Source organism: Astatotilapia calliptera, chromosome 10 (assembly GCF_900246225.1).
Source record: "Astatotilapia calliptera chromosome 10, fAstCal1.2, whole genome shotgun sequence".
Lineage (NCBI taxonomy): Eukaryota > Metazoa > Chordata > Actinopteri > Cichliformes > Cichlidae > Astatotilapia > Astatotilapia calliptera.
In genome coordinates, this window is record NC_039311.1 from 32351276 (window position 1) to 32371203 (window position 19928).

General features: G+C 42.4%; 2 protein-coding genes and 1 pseudogene across 3 annotated transcripts; all 3 read left to right on the forward strand.

Annotated features, from left to right (window-relative positions):
* The first annotated feature begins 741 nt into the window (after positions 1–741).
* Positions 742–2042, forward strand: LOC113030136 (olfactory receptor 52N2-like). 2 transcript variants are annotated; one of them, XM_026181300.1, is made up of 2 exons: positions 742–1657; positions 2017–2042. In XM_026181300.1, the coding sequence occupies exons 1-2, from the start codon at positions 742–744 to the stop codon at positions 2040–2042; spliced, it is 942 nt and encodes a 313-aa protein (XP_026037085.1). The 2 variants fall into 2 exon arrangements, with proteins under 2 accessions (XP_026037085.1, XP_026037084.1); XM_026181299.1 differs by lacking the exon at positions 2017–2042 and having other exon boundaries at positions 742–1686.
* Positions 2043–10950: 8908 nt separating this feature from the next.
* Positions 10951–11867, forward strand: LOC113030153 (olfactory receptor 5B12-like; annotated as a pseudogene).
* A 5152-nt stretch (positions 11868–17019) lies between these two features.
* LOC113030135 (olfactory receptor 146-like) lies at positions 17020–17964 on the forward strand. The gene has a single exon (XM_026181298.1). It carries the CDS (start codon positions 17020–17022, stop codon positions 17962–17964), a length of 945 nt encoding a protein of 314 aa, XP_026037083.1.
* The last annotated feature ends 1964 nt before the right edge of the window (positions 17965–19928 follow it).

Below are 19928 nucleotides of genomic sequence, written 5' to 3' on the forward strand. Positions count from 1 at the left end.
CTGACCAAATTGTGGCTGGGTTTAAAACGTTGCCAGTAGTTGTGGGGATTATTTCAATTATCCCAATTACTCCAAATTAGATTGTTGACCTTATTAATTACATCCACTACAATGTGCTTAGGTACGCAAACTTAACTTGTGATGCAGTAGAAGGATTAGCAGAGCAATTAGGACCCACTTCTCTTCTCAACAATACTCCCCCTGATGAAACTGTGACCAGAGCACTGGAAGGCCTGAAGACCTTGTCTCAACTCATGTATGAGCTCTTGGGAGTTGACAATCCGCTGGAGGAGGGGATGACCTCTTTCTCTGGGCAATGGAAAGGTTGCATTATGTCCATTAGGGTTTTCTTATCATAGCTATTTTGGTCATTTGTGGGTGTTGTGTGCCTTCTATTGGAGGATTATTATTGGTAAGGGCCCTGATAACAAAGGATTTGCCTTGAGTTTACATGAACAAAGCACCTTTGATCTTATTATCATTTCAATTACATCATTCAAAATCTGAGGCAATGTGGACACCCTCTGGGAGTCTGTGCCTATAAGACAGCGGAGAACAGTGACAAACAAGCTGTGCGTTGATGTATTAGTCTACCAACAGCTTTACATCAGCTTTTCTATAACTCAGCCTCATTGTTTTCACTACTATAAAGTTCCTCCTGTAACTTTTATTGTTTCTGATAAGATCATATGGACTTACTATCTCATAAGATCTGTAAGTGTAAAATAACGTTCTTTCAGGATGATGGAGAACTACACCTACAACAGCTACATCCTCCAGTTAGAGGGCTTAAACACTTCAAAGGATTCTCTCTACCCCGCCTTTCTTTTCTTGTTTTTCTCCTACCTGTTTATAATGATTATAAATGTGGGCATTACTATTTTGATTGTCATGAACAAGAATCTTCACCAGCCCATGTATCTCCTTTTTTGCAACTTGCCATTGAATGATATTCTTGTAAACTCTAACGTGGTGCCCCGTTTGCTTATAGACCTTATGAGACCTCCATCTGAGCGCCTCATTAGTTATAATCAGTGTGTTGTTCAGGCCTACATTGCGCACTTGGTTGGAACCACAAGTCACACTGTTCTCATGATTATGGCCTATGACAGATATGTGGCCATTTGTAATCCTTTTCACTATGTTTCCATAATGACCAACAAAATGATGATCAAGCTGACAGTTTGTGCCTGGGGAGTGGCCTTTGTTTTGGTCGGGATTCTTCTAGGTCTGACCACACGACTGAGTCGATGCAGGACTTTGATCACACACCCCTACTGTGACAATGCCTCATTGTTTAAACTTTCCTGTGAAAGTGTGGTCATTAACAACATCTATGGTATCACTTTCACTGTGGCTCTTTATGTGGGCTCTATAGGGGCAATAGTTCTTTCCTATACAAGCATTGCAGTGGTTTGTCTGACCAGTAAGAACAAGTCTTTGAACAGTAAAGCGTTGAAGACCTGCAGCACTCATCTGGTTGTTTATCTGATTTTGACACTTAGTGGAATGGCACTTATTACTCTGCATCGCTTCCCTCAGTACTCAGAGTACAGAAAAATCTCTGCTCTTCTGTGTTATATGGTTCCAGGCAGTCTGAACCCCATTATTTATGGTGTGCAGTCCAAAGACCTACAAAAAGCCCTTTTGAAGTTTTGTGTATCCAAGAAGGTTTTGGCATCATAAACAGAATGTGTTTCTGTTTGTTTTTATAGAAATTCAACATCTAAAGGGAGATCATCTCTGACAGCTATTTTAATCATAATTAGATGGAAGTTAATGTTTTTACTGCTGTAAGAAACGAATGTATAAAACTTTAGTCAGCATTTCAAAATGTGTGTATGTTTGTGTAAAATAAAAGCTTAAGCCAATCTGTGGTTTTGTCTCATTCATGAAGTTTAATTTAAATTAGATGACATTAAAGACAAAAGCAAATGTTCGCTATCTGCTGGTAAGCCTTTGTTAAACACAGACACAAGGACTGTGCAGTTTTATTGGAGCTAAATACATAATTAGTATTTAAGAAGAACATAATGGTATGAAACCAGCAATAACACCCGGTTATACCGATGTAATGAATCAGAGTAATGGCCAAGAGAATACCTTTGCATGGAAGTAATTTTTAGTATTCTTACTTATACCGTAGCTTTCATTTAAAACCAAAAAAGACAATCTCTGGACTTAAATCTGATTGAGATGTTTATATGAACTTAAACAGGCCGTTTAAAATACAGCTGAATTAAAACAATACTCCAAATCCCTCACATTTATGACACATGCACACTAGCCAATTTTGTTCTTACTACTGTGCATATGTTGGCAAATCAGACTGGAACAGTGAATTTGGAACAGTTCACAAAATCAGCACATATCACCATTTTGGTTCAGTATTGTATATGTAAGAAACTGAACCTAAACTGAAAGAATAATAATAAGTGTGTGAATGCGAGAGTGAATGAATAGTGGAAATTAGTCGAATTGTAAAGCGCTTTGGGTGCCCTGAAAAGTGCTATATAAAACCAATCCATTATAATAAGGCAATTTGGCATTAGGCATGTCATTGTGATAATCTTAAGTGAGATTCTTGTACAGTAAAATTTGAGTTGTTGATTTCCAAATGCATTTCATTTGTGAGGTAAAAAAAAACCCCATTAAGATTGTTTTCTTTAAATTCATAAAGTTACTGCATAAAGTACATCAATAGTTACTCATTCTCTCATGTTAACTAAAAGGAAAATGTTTTTAAAGAGTATGACTTTTATGCTAAAATACAATGACCCTGCCATCTGTCAGACCTTTCGTGCATGTTCAGAACACAAAGGGTATAAAGTTCAGTCTTTTTTTTTTGACTCTTGGTCTGCTTCACCTTCTTCACTTTGGGGCCTAGTTGTCTGTGACAAAAATAAATTACAAACAGAGATTAACAATAACCCAGTTATTTATAATACAATAAGGTTTTGGAGGGAAATGCACAAAAGGTTGGGCAGAGATTTTTTTGACTCCTTTATTGAGAAACAAAGACTTTGTTCTAGGAATATCTCGCAGTCTGTTTGATATGTGGCATAACAACAGGCTAAGGGCGATTTGTATTTAAACAACACACTGATGAACTTTCAGCAACTGGATTCAAATTTTAATATTCCTAGAGAAAAATTTTTTGGGCTTCCTCCATGTTTGTCATTTTGTTGATTCTGAAATTTCACAATCTGCAGAAACAGCTATATATGAAGATTTGGAGACTTTTCTTATTAAACAAAAAGACAGAACTCATTTTATTTCTGCCTTTTTGTCACGGCTCGGGGCAGCAGCCATGTGAAGAGTGGAAGGAGGACTCAAACGCAGCACTATTTCAGACGTGAAGGGTGATTTATTGACAATACTGAACATAAAGTGGAGATGGGCTCCTCGGGCCCCCCAGCCGACGTGGCAGCCGGTGTGGCATGAGGCCGGACGGGCTCCTCGGGCCCCCCAGCTAGCGAAGCAGGAGGCTGGACGGGCTCCTCGGGCCCCCCAGCAGGCGAAACAGGAGGCTGGACGGGCTCCTCGGGCCCCCCAGCAGGGGAAGCAGGAGGCTGGACGGGCTCCTCGGGCCCCCGAGCAAAAACAGCCGCAGAACCAGCGGGCACCGGGGCCCCCGGCACACACAAAACAAAACTAGGAGGCACGTGGGCCTCAGGCGCACACGAAACAAAACTAGGAGGCACGTGGGCCTCTGGCACACACGAAACAAAACTAGGAGGCACGTGGGCCTCTGGCACACACGAAACAAAACTAGGAGGCACGTGGGCCTTTGGCACACATGAAACAAAACTAGGAGGCACGCGGGCCTCCGGCACGCATGAAAAAGAACCAGTAGGCACGTGGGCCTCTGGCACGCATGAAAAAAAAAACAGCAGGCACGTGGGCCTCTGGCACACACGAAACAAAACCAGGAGGCACGTGGGCCTCTGGCACACACGAAACAAAACTAGGAGGCACGTGGGCCTCTGGCACACACGAAACAAAACCAGCAGGCACGTGGGCCTCTGGCACACATACAGAGGGCTGCAGCTGCGCAGAGCACTGACCCTGCTCAGGCAGTGACAGCCCGGTGCAGTTCACAGCTGGCATCTTGGCCTCCAGGGGTCCAGAGTAAGCTGAGGGCAGTAACCCAGCCTCTGGGGAAGCCCCGGAGTGAGCAATAGTCTCTATTGTTGCCAGCTTTTGAGGAACAGGTCCGTTGTAAAACAGTTCATCTCCCTGCTTAGAAACAGCGGTGGAAAAACAGTGTGAATATTGTGACTCAGCCATTAACTGAACTACGGGTTGTGGTGATGCACTTAAACCCCCGCGGAGCCATCATTTTACCCCCGCGGAGCCATCATTTTGTGTTTCTACCTTTAAAAGCCGGAGAGCAGTCAAATGCTGGAGGAAGCTAAATTGGCTAGTCATTCATATGTATATTAGGCTGTTACCTAGGAATTCTGGAGGGAGGGGAGTGGGGGGGGGGGGGTGATTGAGGGGGGGGGGGAGCTGCTAAAAGCTGTGAACTTCCCTTTTGTGTTTCATCTTGATGCATTCTCAATCATCCAGGGAAATAAATCTCCAAAAGTCACCAACTTGGAGTGTTTCAGTTTGCCATCTTAGGGAGAAATCAACACACATGGGTGTATGTCCTTTGTTGCTGAGATTTATTGATAAAAACAGTACAAAAAACCAACCATTTGTACACATATTTACAAATAATAATAAAAAGCGAGTGAGTACATTACAACATCTTCAGCAATCACTCACAATCCTGGCACTGCCATGGTATCTGTAGTCTGCATTTACCACATGTGTATCTGTAGCAGTGAACACATCGCACAGTGGCCTGATTTTTCTTGCATTTGTGTTTGACTGTCAGGTCAAACACAAATGCAAGTCCACCATAGTTGGTGACAAATGATCCCCACACACTGGAAATTGCAGCGAACTTATCAGTTGTGATTATGCTTTTATTATACCAGTGGTCTGATTGATGCCACAATGGACCATTGATCAGTCGTCCATTGTGGCATCAATCAGACCCGTCCATTGTGGCAACCCGTCACACCCCGCTTAGCGACACTGCAAGCGATTATGCTTTTATTGTACCAGTGGTCTGATATATGGGTATATATATGATACAATCTCACTGCACTTAGCCTAATCCTTCATTGCCCTGAAGAATTCTGTGGTGTACGGACCTCCTCTCCAAGGAAAGAAAATGCAGAGAAGACTCACCACTCAGCAGGCCTTGGAAATGATCCTGAGGGAAGTCGACCCTTGTGACTCGGATGGAGAAGACCTAGAAGTTCAGCCGGATTCGGACTCAGAGCTGTCTGATCAGTCTTCCGGTTAGTTTCATTTCATGTTATTTCCTTTTTCATTTCAAACAAGTAAGTGGATGTAGTTAGTAAGTAAGATATTTCAGACATTATTCTGATACAGAGGAAGAGATACTGGAATTATAATTAGTATCTATGCATGCATTTGTGATTTTGTTTGACCTTCCCATTGCTCACAATTTGAATTTGTTCACACTGCAGATGAGGAGACTGCTTCTCCACTGAAAAAGAGAGCTTGTTTGGGGACTGAGACAGCGAAAGATGGCACAGTGTGGCGTGAAGAACATGTGGGGACCCGTCTCCCTTTCACCCCAATAGAAGCGTACGCTGCAGATGGAGAGCCAACGGCTAAGGCCAGGAGAAGTATCTCGAGTCGCCTTCAGAACTTCCTGTGTTTCATCACTCTTGACATGCTTCGTAGCATTCAAGAATGGACTATTCAACATGCACAGCAAACGGAGCATGTTCATTGGTTCATGGACCTCCTTGAACTAATGGCATTTATCGCAATTGTCATCTTGCGGGGGGTTTACAGGGTTCCATCTGTAAATGACTGCTGGTCAGCAAACCTGGGAAACCCACAGATAATTGGAACTATGGCACGAAACCGCTTCCAAGACATCATGCAACACCTACGCTTTGATGACAAGTCCACCCGCTGTGATCGAGCAAAGACTGACAAGTTCGCTGCAATTTCCAGTCTGTGGGGATCATTTGTCACCAACTGCATCACGTGCTACAACCCTGGTCTACATATCACCGTTGATGAACAGCTTTTCCCATCAAAGACTCGGTGCAGTTTCCTGCAGTATATTGCAAGTAAACCTGACAAGTTTGGGATCAAGTTTTGGGTGGCTTGCGACCTAAAATCCAAGTACATTTGCAATGTCTTCCCATATCTTGGCAAGGACCCCAATCGTCCCACTGGGGAGAGACTTTCTGAAAATGTAGTAATGAGGCTGATGGAACCATTCCTAGACAAGGGCAGAAATGTTACCACGGACAATTTTTTCACATCGCTTTCACTTGCGCAAAAACTTCTTAGACGGAAAACCACCATCCTCGGCACAGTCAACAGGATTCGCAGGGAAATTCCTCAATCCACTAGACAGACAGATCGCAATGAGTTCACCACTCAGGTATGTTGCAGGTCTTTTGTGGTTCTATGTTTATGTGTTTCATTGTGTGTAAAAGGGCTATGGAAATAACAATTTATCTTATTTCTTAGGTGTTTTCAACCTCTGCTGCCACGCTGACGGCGTATGCGGCCAAACGGAAGAAGACAGTCTATATTCTTAGCAGCATGCACAGCGTGGTTCAGACTGATAACACTACCAAAAGGAAGCCAAACACTGTCACCCTTTACAACAAAACAAAGTGTGGCGTGGATGTGATGGACCAGATGGTTCGGGAGTACACTGTCCGCAAAGGAACACGGCGACTGGCCAGTCGCCGTGTTTTATAACATGATTGACATGGCAGCACTGAATGCACATGTGCTGTATCAAGCATGCACCGGGACGAAGGAAAGACGGGTGGACTTCCTGGTGGCGCTTGCAACAGAGTTGGCTCGCTCTCATGTAGCTGCGAAGAAGGCAAGAAAAGAACAGTTGCTTCGGGCACAACCCTCCACACCTAGCCCTAGAAAAAGAGCCACGTGTCAGGTCAAACACAAATGCAAGAAAAATCAGGCCACTGTGCGATGTGTTCACTGCTACAGATACACATGTGGTAAATGCAGACTACAGATACCATGGCAGTGCCAGGATTGTGAGTGATTGCTGAAGATGTTGTAATATACTCACTCGCTTTTTATTATTATTTGTAAATATGTGTACAAATGGTTGGTTTTTTGTACTGTTTTTATCAATAAATCTCAGCAACAAAGGACATACACCCATGTGTGTTGATTTCTCCCTAAGATGGCAAACTGAAACACTCCAAGTTGGTGACTTTTGGAGATTTATTTCCCTGGATGATTGAGAATGCATCAAGATGAAACACAAAAGGGAAGTTCACAGCTTTTAGCAGCTCCCCCCCCCCCTCAATCACCCCCCCCCCCCCACTCCCCTCCCTCCAGAATTCCCAGGTAAACAATCAGAAGAGTCTGTTCAGTGACAGGTTGCTTCTCCCCAAGACAAGAACTAACAGACTTAAAAACTCCTTTGTCCCACACGCCATCAAACTGTTTAACTCCTCTCTGGAGGGGAGAGGGAGGGGAAACAGGAGGACAAAGGAGGGGGGAACAACTAAGCTGTAGTGCCTCTTCACCTCACTGTACAATACCTTGTGCAATACTTTTTGTAAATAGTCAACAGTGCAATAGACTCAATACTTGAAATGTGCAATTCACTTGTATTTTTATTTTTTATTCCTATTTATTCTATTTATCCCCTTTGTATATTTTATTTATATTTGTCTCTGTATTTATATATGTGTGTGTGTGTGTGTGTGTGTGTGTGTGTGTGTGTGTGTGTGTGTGTGTGTGTATATATATATATATATAACAATTCTGTAACTGTAACTTCGGTCGTTGCTGTGCTTTTTGGAAGTCGAATTTCCCAGAGGAACCCACCCGAGGGATTAATAAAGTTCTATCTTATCTTATCTTATCTTATCTTATCTTAATATACATATGAATGACTAGCCAATTTAGCTTCCACTTCCACCATTTGACTGCTCTCCGGGTTTTATAGGTAGAAAGGTAGAAGCCTGGGGATGCTAGTGAACTACGGGTTGCGGTGATGCAAGCGGTGGTGGTGGCTGAGTGGCTAACTGGAGCGGCGGCAGAACAGGTAATTGTGTCCTTGGGGAGGCTAGCGGTTGAGCTACAGACTGGGAGGCTTGTGGCTGGACACAGAACTGAGCCGGAGAATGGCGATAAAGTCCTGGCTCAGAAGGGGCGGCAGAGAAACAGTCTCTCGGTTTCACAGAGGGTTTGTACACGCCCACTTGCGAAGGATCTGTTACCACGAAGGTAGGTAAGCGACCCGTACAGTCTCCCATCCCGCTCTGAATAGCCCCAGAAAACAAAGTCCCGGAATCTGGGGAAGCCAATGCATCCCGCTCACTCACCGCCTCGGGCTGCTCGAAAGTAAATGCAGACGGGGGGTGAAGTCCAAGGTCCAAAAGGAGAAACTCCCGCTCCCACGAACAGAGCGAGTCCAGAAGCCATGGGAGACCGGTCACCAGACGCTGTAGCCACCTCTCTATAGCGCGCTGGGACGTGCCACCCGGGCTTTCCAGCCACAGGTCGATCAGCTCCTGTGTGGCATCGATGAGCGTCTCCCGTAGCTCCCTGGACGGATTAAGCGCTGTTGGGTCCATCTTGTGGTCGCGTCGTACTGTCACGGCTCGGGGCAGCAGCCGTGTGAAGAGTGGAAGGAGGACTCAAACGCAGCACTATTTCAGACGTGAAGGGTGATTTATTGACAATACTGAACATAAAGTGGAGATGGCAAACAGAACTAAGGACGAACTAAACTGGGAGAAACTACACAAAGGAGTGGCAAACCTGAACATGAAGGGAGAACAGCAGGGAGAGCACGCAGGGAAATTCACCGGGTACGAACACAGACGACGCGACGAGGAACAGAGGCAAACACACACTATAAGTACACAGAGAGACACTGGGAAATCACACACAGGTGGGAGACACAGCTGGACCTGATTAACCTGACGAGACAGGGGAACACTAACACCAGGGACCAATAGAGGGAGCACAAACCCAAAACCCAGTATCTAAAATCCCAAAACACAAACCATCCCAAAACAGCCCAAGAATAATAAAGAGAATAATAACAATAAGGAACACAAACACAAAGTCACTGAGTCATGGCCGCAGGACCATGACACTTTTATTCTTTACTATATACTCATAGTAGCAGCACATTGAGTGCTATTCATAAATGGGAGAGAGATCTTAATAATCAATATGTGGAGGAGGAGTGGAAACATAGCTAGATCTACTTTTACTTGCAACTGTTTGCAAGATACCCAATAAAAAAATTAGACACCGCCTAACTCCTAATGCCTGCATAAGATTACACCTGATGTGTCTGTATCAAATGTCAAAAAGAAACTTGTACCTTTTTCCATTACTTTTGGCAATGCAAACTAATTAAAAGATTTTGGAGTTCTATATCTCAAGATCTGAGTAATATCTTTAAGATTTGGATCCAAAAGGACCCTGGATATTTTATTCTTGGTTTACCTTCAAAAGAATTAACATTAACTTACTCACAGCGTAAATTATGTGATAAAATATTGTTGTTAGCTCAGAAATGTTTTCTTATTCTTAACTGGGTTAACTTCCTAAGACCTGAACTCTTCCACGGCATGCATTTTTAATTTCTCTTTGATATTTGGGCTGATTGGAACCCAATGAATGTAAAAACAAAGAATTACCAGATTTTTTTTTACCCGATTTTTGTTTCTAAGAAAAACGAGAGCCACATATGAAGAAATTTGTTTTAAATTTTGATAAAACAGAGGCAGTGTAATGTTCTCGTAAGTGGATATCAGTCCCTTGTGGAGCTAAATTTAGTATTTTGGTCTAGACCAGTGTTGGTCAAGTTACTTGAAAAAAGTAATCAGTTCCCCAAAAAAGTAATCCCGTTACTTTACTGATTACTTATTTTCAAAAGTAATTAATTACTTAGTTACTTAGTTACTTTTTAAAAACACGATTTAGAGGTGATAAAGTGATAGATCTTTCAGCCCAATTCTACTTTTTCTGCATAATCCATCATACAAAATGTAATCAAATGGAAAAGTCTCTTTTTAAAACTTGTTTTTATCAGTTTTAATCTTTTAACTTTATGCATCAAGCAAAAATTTAATTATATGCATCATTCTCTGACTTGAATAAATTAGTTTAAGATTTAAACCTATTTTCTGCACATTCCAGCACATAAAATAAAATTTGTTTTGTGTTTACACTCAGTCTTTCAAATAGATGCAAGTAAAACACAGCAGAAAATAAATAAAGTCAAAGACTCAGCGGTCCTGTTGCTCTATTTTCACCTGTAAAGCAGGACTGCAGTAGGCGGAGGTTTACCTTGGTGCAGGTGTGCCGCGGTCAGTTGCGCATTACGTCGTAGCTACTCGGTGCTTGCTTGGAAGTTTAGGGGTTTTTTTTCGCTGTAAAAAGAAGTTTTCTTCCCACGCACGATAGATGCTAATGTTTTTGTCACTTTTTATGGAATCAAACTCAAAGTAAGGTCAGTACTTCCACGCTTTAAACGCTGCACGCTCATACACAATCGATATGTGATCCATTGTTGATCTGCACACAGCTGTTGTCAGAACGGCGCACTCGCTTACGCCACTGTCGTGAGACATTCTCGCAAAAAAATCCCGGTTTTAGTAACGCAGTAACGCAGCGTTCCTACGGGAAAGTAACAGTAATCTAATTACCGTTTTTGCAATAGTAATCCCTTACTTTACTCGTTACTTGAAAAAAGTAATCAGATTACAGTAACGCGTTACCAGTAAAGCATTACTAGTAAAGCGTTACTGCCCATCTCTGGTCTAGACAACCCAAAATGTGATTTTAGATAGTTACTGGATTGCTTTTGAAATGCCTTTGAAATTGTCTTGTTCTTTCAGGTCCATGCAAAATACAAACAACATCTTCACAATACAGCTGGAGGGTTTAAATGTCCCACAGGAAGCCACATATGCTATGTTTATTTTTCTTTTTTCTCCTACTTGTTTCTAATTGTTGCAAATGTGGGCATTGCTGTTTTGGTTTTTGTTGACAAGAGTCTTCACCAGCCCATGTATATCCTTTTTTGTAATCTGTCCATTAATGATTTATTTGGAAACTCTATCATGATCCCTCGTTTGCTTGTAGACATGTTGAGGCCTCCGTCTGAGCGCCTCATCAGTTATTATGAATGTGTGGTCCAAGCTTTCACCACACATATGTTTAGTACCACAGCTCACACAGTGCTTATGATAATGGCCTTTGACAGATATGTAGCGATCTGTAATCCTCTGCGTTATGCTGCAGTAATGACAAATAAGATGTTGATGAAGCTGACAGTTTCTGCCTGGGGGGTGGCCTTTGTTTTGGTTGGGATTCTGCTCGGTCTGACCTTGAGACCGGGCCGATGCAGAACTCTGATCAAAAGCCCCTATTGTGACAATGCTGCACTGTTTAACCTGTCCTGTGAGGATGTGTTCATTAACAATGTCTATGGCCTCACTTTCACTGTGCTTTTGTTCACAGGTTCTATCGGTAGCATGGTTCTTACCTATACTAAGATTACTGTGGTGTGTCTAACCACTAAGAACAAGTCCTTGAACAATAAAGCCTTGAAGACCTGCTGCACTCACCTGGTTGTATATCTGATTTTTTTGTTCAGTGGTATGTCCATAATCACTCTGCATTGCTTTCCTGAGTACTCAGGGAGCAGAAAAATTGTTGCTGTCCTGTATCACATCATCCCTGGAAGCCTCAATCCCATCATTTATGGTATGCAATCCAAAGAGATATATCAAATGTTAAGTTAAAGAAGGTTTTGCCATTATATTAAAGACAATTTTCAGGGTTATTTGAACAGTTTGAAGTGACATATTAATGTTTTTTAAACTGACAGTGTGCAGAGATTGTAACCTGATTGTAACCAGGGCGCCACGATCTTCAGTAAGTTGGACTTGCGCAACGCCTACCATCTGGTGAGAATCCGTGAAGGGGATGAGTGGAAAACGGCCTTCAATACTCACCTGGGCCATTTCGAGTACCTTGTGATGCCGTTCGGCCTGACCAACGCCCCAGCCGTGTTCCAGGCTCTTGTTAATGATGTTCTCAGAGACTTTATTAACCGATGTGCTTTTGTCTACTTAGATGAGATTCTCGTCTTCTCCAAATCTAAAGCGGAACATAAGGTCCATGTAAGGCAGATCCTGCAGCGCCTACTGGAAAATAGGCTCTTTGTTAAAGGAGAGAAATGCGACTTCCACATGGATTCAGTGGCATTTGTGGGCTACATAATCACCAGAGGGGATTTGAAACCTGACCCGGCAAACGTTCAGGCAGTGTTGGACTGGCCCAAACCACCCGATCGCCGGCAGCTTCAGCGCCTTCTGGGGTTTGCTAACTTCTACAGACGTTTCATCAGGGATTTTAGTAAAGTTGCTCTACCTCTCACTAGGTTAACGTCACCCAAGGTGCCATTCCAATGGGACCGGCTGGCTCAGGAAGTCTTCTCTTGCCTCAAGGAACAGTTCGCCACCGCCCCAATCCTTCGCCAGCCAGACCTCTCCCTGCAGTTCATCATGGAGGTGGATGCATCAGAGACTGGCGTAGGGGCCGTGCTCTCTCAACAGTTCGAAGGTAAGCTCCACCCCTGTGCCTTTTTCTCCCGTCGTCTTTCCCTAGCCGAGAAGAATTATGACATCGGAGACCGCGAACTTCTGGCCGTGAAGCTGGCTCTGGAGCAGTGGAGACACTGGCTGGAGGGGGCCGCACAGCCGTTTATTGTATGGACTGATCATAAAAACCTTGAATACATCCGCTCGGCGAAATGGCTCAACACATGGCAGGCCTGGTGGGCTTTGTTTTTCACCTGGTTTAATTTCACCATCACTTACAGGCCAGGCTCCCGAAACGTTAAACCAGACGCTCTTTCCTGGCAATTCGCTCCAGTCGGAGAGAAGTCTGACCCTGGATCTGTTCTGCCTGCTTCCTGTATTATTGGAGCCGTTACGTGGGAGATCGAAGAGCTCGTCCGGGAGGCACAAGAAACCGACCCTGATCCTGGCACGGGCCCCCCTGATCAACTCTTCGTTCTAGCGGCTGTCCGGTCCCAAATGCTCCAGTGGGCTCACACAGCCCATTTTTCCTGCCATCCAGGAGTTAACCGCACCACTGCATTCCTGCGCAGGTATTTCTGGTGGCCCGCCCTCATTAACCCTTATGAGCCGGTCGGAGCGGGCACGCTCTGTTTTGCATAACTATTTTTAAATCCTGGTAGCTCTGCAACCACGTAAGCTAGCGCAATAATTTTTTTTGCATATGAAACCGGAGGAGTTGTACTTACATCTTATGCCATCAGCTTGTCCTATGTCACAGTTTCCTTCCACATATAGCTTTGCAAAAACTGCATAAAAAGCGCTTGCAGCAACAAAAACATAATATTCCAGAAACACGCTTTTGCCGATCCTTCCAGCTGTTCATAACACTTCCTACGTTGGAATAGACGTCAGCGCGAACTTTTGCATGTCCGCCATTACCTGCCCGAAACCGGAAGTGACGTCATTTTCGCGGAAATGTAGTTTGTTTTTACCATCAGGGACTCAGGGCCTATACTGGTGTTTTTAAAAGTTATATTTGACTTTGTGACTTTCTGTGTCTTTTCTGGGATGCTTAGGACTCATATTGCACTGCTGGAAATAGTTTTTGCAAATTTGCAGTATAATATTTATTTTAGTTTTTCCTGCAGTATATAAAAATTGGTGTATTTCAAAAATAAAACTATGAAGACACTCAAAATAAATTTCCTGTGGTAGGAAACTATTTTGTGCAACTTTTTTGTATTTACAGTTTTGAGGGATAAGCCTCTTAAATTTCTCTAACTAGAAATATATGTTAAAAAAGCAAAAACGATTTTCAATTTTTTTGTAGTTTATTGCACTTTTTTGCAATTTATGTAATTACTATGCACTTAATGAATACATATCATTAAAATCTGGGCTATAATTGTTGTATTGATGTATAGCAACTTGAAATGCTCCCAAAAATGGCACTACAGCATGTAAAAATATAATATAAGCTCTGGTGGACTTGGTTCTATGGTAGGTCTTAAAGGGTTAAAGACTCACGGGAGTACGTAACCGCCTGCACCACTTGTGCTCAAAATAAGCACTCCAATCAACACCCGTCTGGACGTCTGCAGCCACTCTCCACACCCAGCCGACCCTGGTCCCACATCTCTCTGGATTTCGTCACTTGTCTGCCACCATCTGCAGGTAACACTACAATATTGACCATTGTTGACCGTTTCTCCAAAGCTGCTCATTTCATTGCGCTTCCTAAGCTCCCTACAGCCTTGGAGACTGCCCGACTCCTCACCACACATGTTTTTCGGCTCCATGGCATCCCTGAGGACATTGTCTCGGACGGGGCCCTCAGTTCGCGTCATGGGTGTGGAAGGAGTTCTGCTCTGCCATAGGAGCCAAGGTGATGGAGTATGCTCACAACAGTCACACATCCTCTGCTACCGGCGTGTCACCCTTCAAGGCGTCTCTGGGATACCAACCCATGGTTCCCATGGTTGAAGGTGAGCATACTGTTCCATCTGTCCGACATCACCTCCGCATGTGTCGCAGGGCCTGGCGGGCCACTCAGGCGGCTTTACTCCGGATGAAGGAACGCAAACCCACCAGGTAAGCCTGGTGGGTCACCGGGAGGCTCCCGTTGAGGGGGAGGGGGGGGGGGGGTACTGTCATGGTCCCTGTGCCTCCCCGGCCAGCCCAGTGTGGCCACAAGTTTTTGTTGTTTCTCTCTCTCTCCCTCTCTCTCTCCTACCTGTCTGCCTGGGCGGAGCTCTGATTGGGCTCCTGCCGTTGGCCCACGCACCTGCAGCTGATCTCGAATGAATTGCAGTTGATCCCTGGCTCTTCTTAAGGCTGGGGCTCTGAGCTATTCGTTGCTCGAATATTGAGTAACCCTCATCACTATTGCCTGGCTTCATTGTGAATCAGTTGTTCCCGTGCTTGCCGCCGACTTACCCTCGTCTATGTTTATAGGTTTATTTGGACCCGCCCGTTTTGACCCCGTGAGTGTGAGTGGGTTGCTCGTGTGAGGAGTGTTTGGACAAGGAGCGGAGCAAGTGTGAAGAAGTGTGTTTCCCCAGCCTATTGATCCCCGGGACCCTGGTGTTTCTCTCCACCCCCCCTTCACGTGTACATAGCGCACTGGAGTGATTAATAAAGTGTTGTTGAACCATGCTACCTCAGTCTGTGCCTGAGTCCGTCCACCACTGTGACAAACCTGGCTTAATAAATGAGATCTTTGCCAACTCGATCCGTTGTCACTATTACAAATTTACTTCTCCAATTCTATTAATATGAATTAAAGTCATTACATTTCTGTCAGTACCAGATTGCTAAAATAAAAGGGAGTAATGCAACACTGCTGAAACTGCTTCTGAAGCACTGCTTTTTGCACTCTATCTGCTAGGGGTGCAACAATACTCGTATCGATATTGAACCATTCGATACAGTGCTTTCGGTTCAGTACGCATATGTATTGAACAATACAAAATTTTTAATTTATTTTATCAACTTTCCTTCTGACGATGCTGTCTGTGTTGAGCGCTCAGTGGATCTGCGCTCGACAGTGCAGCCTAGGCGGAGTAGTCGAACGCAGATTCACTGAGCGCAGGGCAAGCTAACGAGACAGAAGTTAAGCTCTCGTTGCAACATGGCAAATTGAACCTCCCTCACCCTCATTCTGGCGTTTGGAACTATTTTGGTTTCCATGTGACGGTATGACCCTGAAGGTAAGCGCGTCATGGACTAAAGTAAAACAGTATGTCGGATGTGCCACGTAATGCTCAATTACATGGGTGTGAACTAGTGCGTTAGCGCAGTTAGCTCGTTAACGTGTTGGCCGTCCAGCCCCATGCACGGGGCGATCCGTGTTAGCTTGTTAACGGAGATTTGCCGTGTTGTGGCGTTAACGTCATTTCAGATTAACGCTGACAGCTCTAGTGGGAACACAACGAATTTGACTGCACATTTACTCCGACAGCATCCTAGTGCAAAGACAAGTGGAAGCAGACAAAAACAACAAGCAGGCTACAAACTTTACCCGAGTCGTTTAGACAGCCGTTAGCACATGATTCTCCTTATGGGGACCTGATATGTTTAATATGCTGCTGAGAGTATAGCCCAGAAGAAGCATATAGTATAGCTTTTATTTGGGAAAGAGCCATTTCTCTGTAATAAACTCTCTTTTCCAAAGATGAGTGATTCCTCCATCAGATAGATTTATTATTTTGTTACTTTGTTGTTTCAGCAAAATTAAATTTAAAAACTGTACTTTTGAGTTAAAATTTATATTTATAATTTTAATAAATGACAAATTAAAAAGGCATGAACATTTTTTTTGTGTCGAAAAAATATCGAACCGTGACACCAAAGAATCGAACCGAACCGTGAATTTTGTGTAGCGTTGCACCCCTACTATCTGCGTGTATTATAAGGAAAAGATGGAAAGAAATTCCTTGTCAAAATAAAAGATATCTGAATGAATTGAAATGGTAAAATGCTTGTTCCTACTATTTTGGTCATTTGTGGGTGTTGTGTGCCTTCTATTGGAGGATTATTTGGTAAGGGCCCTGATAACAAAGGAATTGCCTTGAGTTTTCACGAACAAAGCACGTTTGATCTTATTATCATTGCAATTACATCATTCAAAATCTGAGGCAATGTGGACACCCTCTGGGAGTCTGTGCCTATAAGACAGAGGAGGACAGTGGCAAACAAGCTGTGCGTTGATGTATTAGTCTACCAACAGCTTTACATCAGCTTTTCTATAACTCAGCCTCATTGTTTTCACTACTATAAAGTTCCTCCTGTAACTTTTATTGTTTCTGATAAGATCATATGGACTTTCTATCTCATAAGATCTGTAAGTGTAAAATAACGTTCTTTCAGGATGATGGAGAACTACACCTACAACAGCTACATCCTCCAGTTAGAGGGCTTAAACACTTCAAAGGATTCTCTCTACCCCGCCTTTCTTTTCTTGTTTTTCTCCTACCTGTTTATAATGATTATAAATGTGGGCATTACTATTTTGATTGTCATGAACAAGAATCTTCACCAGCCCATGTATCTCCTTTTTTGCAACTTGCCATTGAATGATATTCTTGTAAACTCTAACGTGGTGCCCCGTTTGCTTATAGACCTTATGAGACCTCCATCTGAGCGCCTCATTAGTTATTATCAGTGTGTTGTTCAGGCCTACATTGTGCATTTGGTTGGAACCACAAGTCACACTGTTCTCATGATTATGGCCTATGACAGATATGTGGCCATTTGTAATCCTTTTCACTATGTTTCCATAATGACCAACAAAATGATGATCAAGCTGACAGTTTGTGCCTGGGGAGTGGCCTTTGTTTTGGTCGGGATTCTTCTAGGTCTGACCACACGACTGAGTCGATGCAGGACTTTGATCACAAACCCCTACTGTGACAATGCCTCATTGTTTAAACTTTCCTGTGAAAGTGTGGTCATTAACAACATCTATGGTATCACTTTCACAGTGGCTGTTTATGTGGGCTCTATAGGGGCAATAGTTATTTCCTATACAAGCATTGCAGTGGTTTGTCTGACCAGTAAGAACAAGTCTTTGAACAGTAAAGCGTTGAAGACCTGCAGCACTCATCTGGTTGTTTATCTGATTATGACACTTAGTGGAATGACACGTGTTACTCTGCATCGCTTCCCTCAGTACACAGAGTACAGAAAAATCTCTGCTATTCTGTTTGGTATATTTCCAGGCAGTCTGAACCCCATTATTTATGGTGTGCAGTCCAAAGACCTACAAAAAGCCCTTTTGAAGTTTTGTGTATCCAAGAAGGTTTTGGCATCATAAACAGAATGTGTTTCTGTTTGTTTTTATAGAAATTCAACATCTAAAGGGAGATCATCTCTGACAGCTATTTTAATCATAATTAGACGGAAGTTAATGTTTTTGCTGCTGTAAGAAACTAATGTATAAAACTTTAGTCAGCATTTCAAAATGTGTGTATGTTTGTGTAAAATAAAAGCTTAAGCCAATCTGTGGTTTTGTCTCATTCATGAAGTTTAATTTACATTAGATGACGTTAAATACAAAAGCAAATGTTCGCTATCTGCTGGTAAGCCTTTGTTAAACACAGACACAAGGACTGTGCAGTTTTATTGGAGCTAAATACATAATTAGTATTTAAGAAAGAACATAATGGTATGAAACCAGCAATAACACCCGGTTATACCGATGTAATGAATTTTAAAGGCCAAGAGAATACCTTTGCATGGAAGTAATTTTTAGTATTCTTACTTATACCGTAGCTTTCATTCAAAACCAAAAAAGACAATCTCTGGACTTAAATGTGATTGAGATGTTTATATGAACTTAAACAGGCCGTTTAAAATACAGCTGAATTAAAACAATACTGCAAAGGAGAGAGAGAGCTTTAATTAATCCAGTGACAAAAGACTCATTGGGAATAATTCACTAATATCAGCATGAAAAGCTTCTTACCCCATGAAAAAAATGTGTTTATTTTCTTGCAAAAATTAGCTTGTATGAAAAATCCCTCACATTTATGACACATGCACACTAGCCAATTTTGTTCTTACTACTGTGCATGTGTTGGCAAATCAGACTGGAACAGTGAATTAGGAACAGTTCACAAAATCAGCACATATCACCATTTTGGTTCAGTATTGTATATGTAAGAAACTGAACCTAAACTGAAAGAATAATAATAAGTGTGTGAATGCGAGAGTGAATGAATAGTGGAAATTTGTGGAATTGTAAAGCGCTTTGGGTGCCTTGAAAAGTGCTATATAAATCCAATCCATTATAATAAGGCAATTTGGCATTAGGCATGTCATTGTGATAATCTTAAGTGAGATTCTTGTACAGTAAAATTTGAGTTGTTGATTTCCAAATGCATTTCATTTGTGAGGTAAAAAAACCCCCATTAAGATTGTTTTCTTTAAATTCATAAAGTTACTGCATAAAGTACATCAATAGTTACTCATTCTCTCATGTTAACTAAAAGGAAAATGTTTTTAAAGAGTATGATTTTTATGCTAAAATACAATGACCCTGCCATCTGTCAGACCTTTCGTGCATGTTCAGAACACAAAGGGTATAAAGTTCAGTCTTTTTTTTTTGACTCTTGGTCTGCTTCACCTTCTTCACTTTGGGGCCTAGTTGTCTGTGACAAAAATAAATTACAAACAGAGATTAACAATAACCCAGTTATTTATAATACAATAAGGTTTTGGAGGGAAATGCACAAAAGGTTGGGCAGAGAAGATTTTTTTGACTCCTTTATTGAGAAACAAAGACTTTGTTCTAGGAATGTCTCGCAGTCTGTTTGATATGTGGCATAACAACAGGCTAAGGGTGATTTGTATTTAAACAACACACTGATGAACTTTCAGCAACTGGATTCAAATTTTAATATTCCTAGAGAAAAATTTTTTTTGGGCTTTCTCCATGTTTGTCATTTTGTTAATTCTGAAATTTCACAATCTGCAGAAACAGCTATATATGAAGATTTGGAGACTTTTCTTATTAAACAAAAAGACAGAACTCATTTTATTTCTGCCTTTTATTCTTTACTTTATACTCATAGTAGCAGCACATTGAGTGCTATTCATAAATGGGAGAGAGATCTTAATAATCAATATGTGGAGGAGGAGTGGAAACATAGCTAGATCTACTTTTACTTGCAACTGTTTGCAAGATACCCAATAAAAAAATTTGACACCGCCTAACTCCTAATGCCTGCATAAGATTACACCTGATGTGTCTGTATCAAATGTCAAAAAGAAACTTGT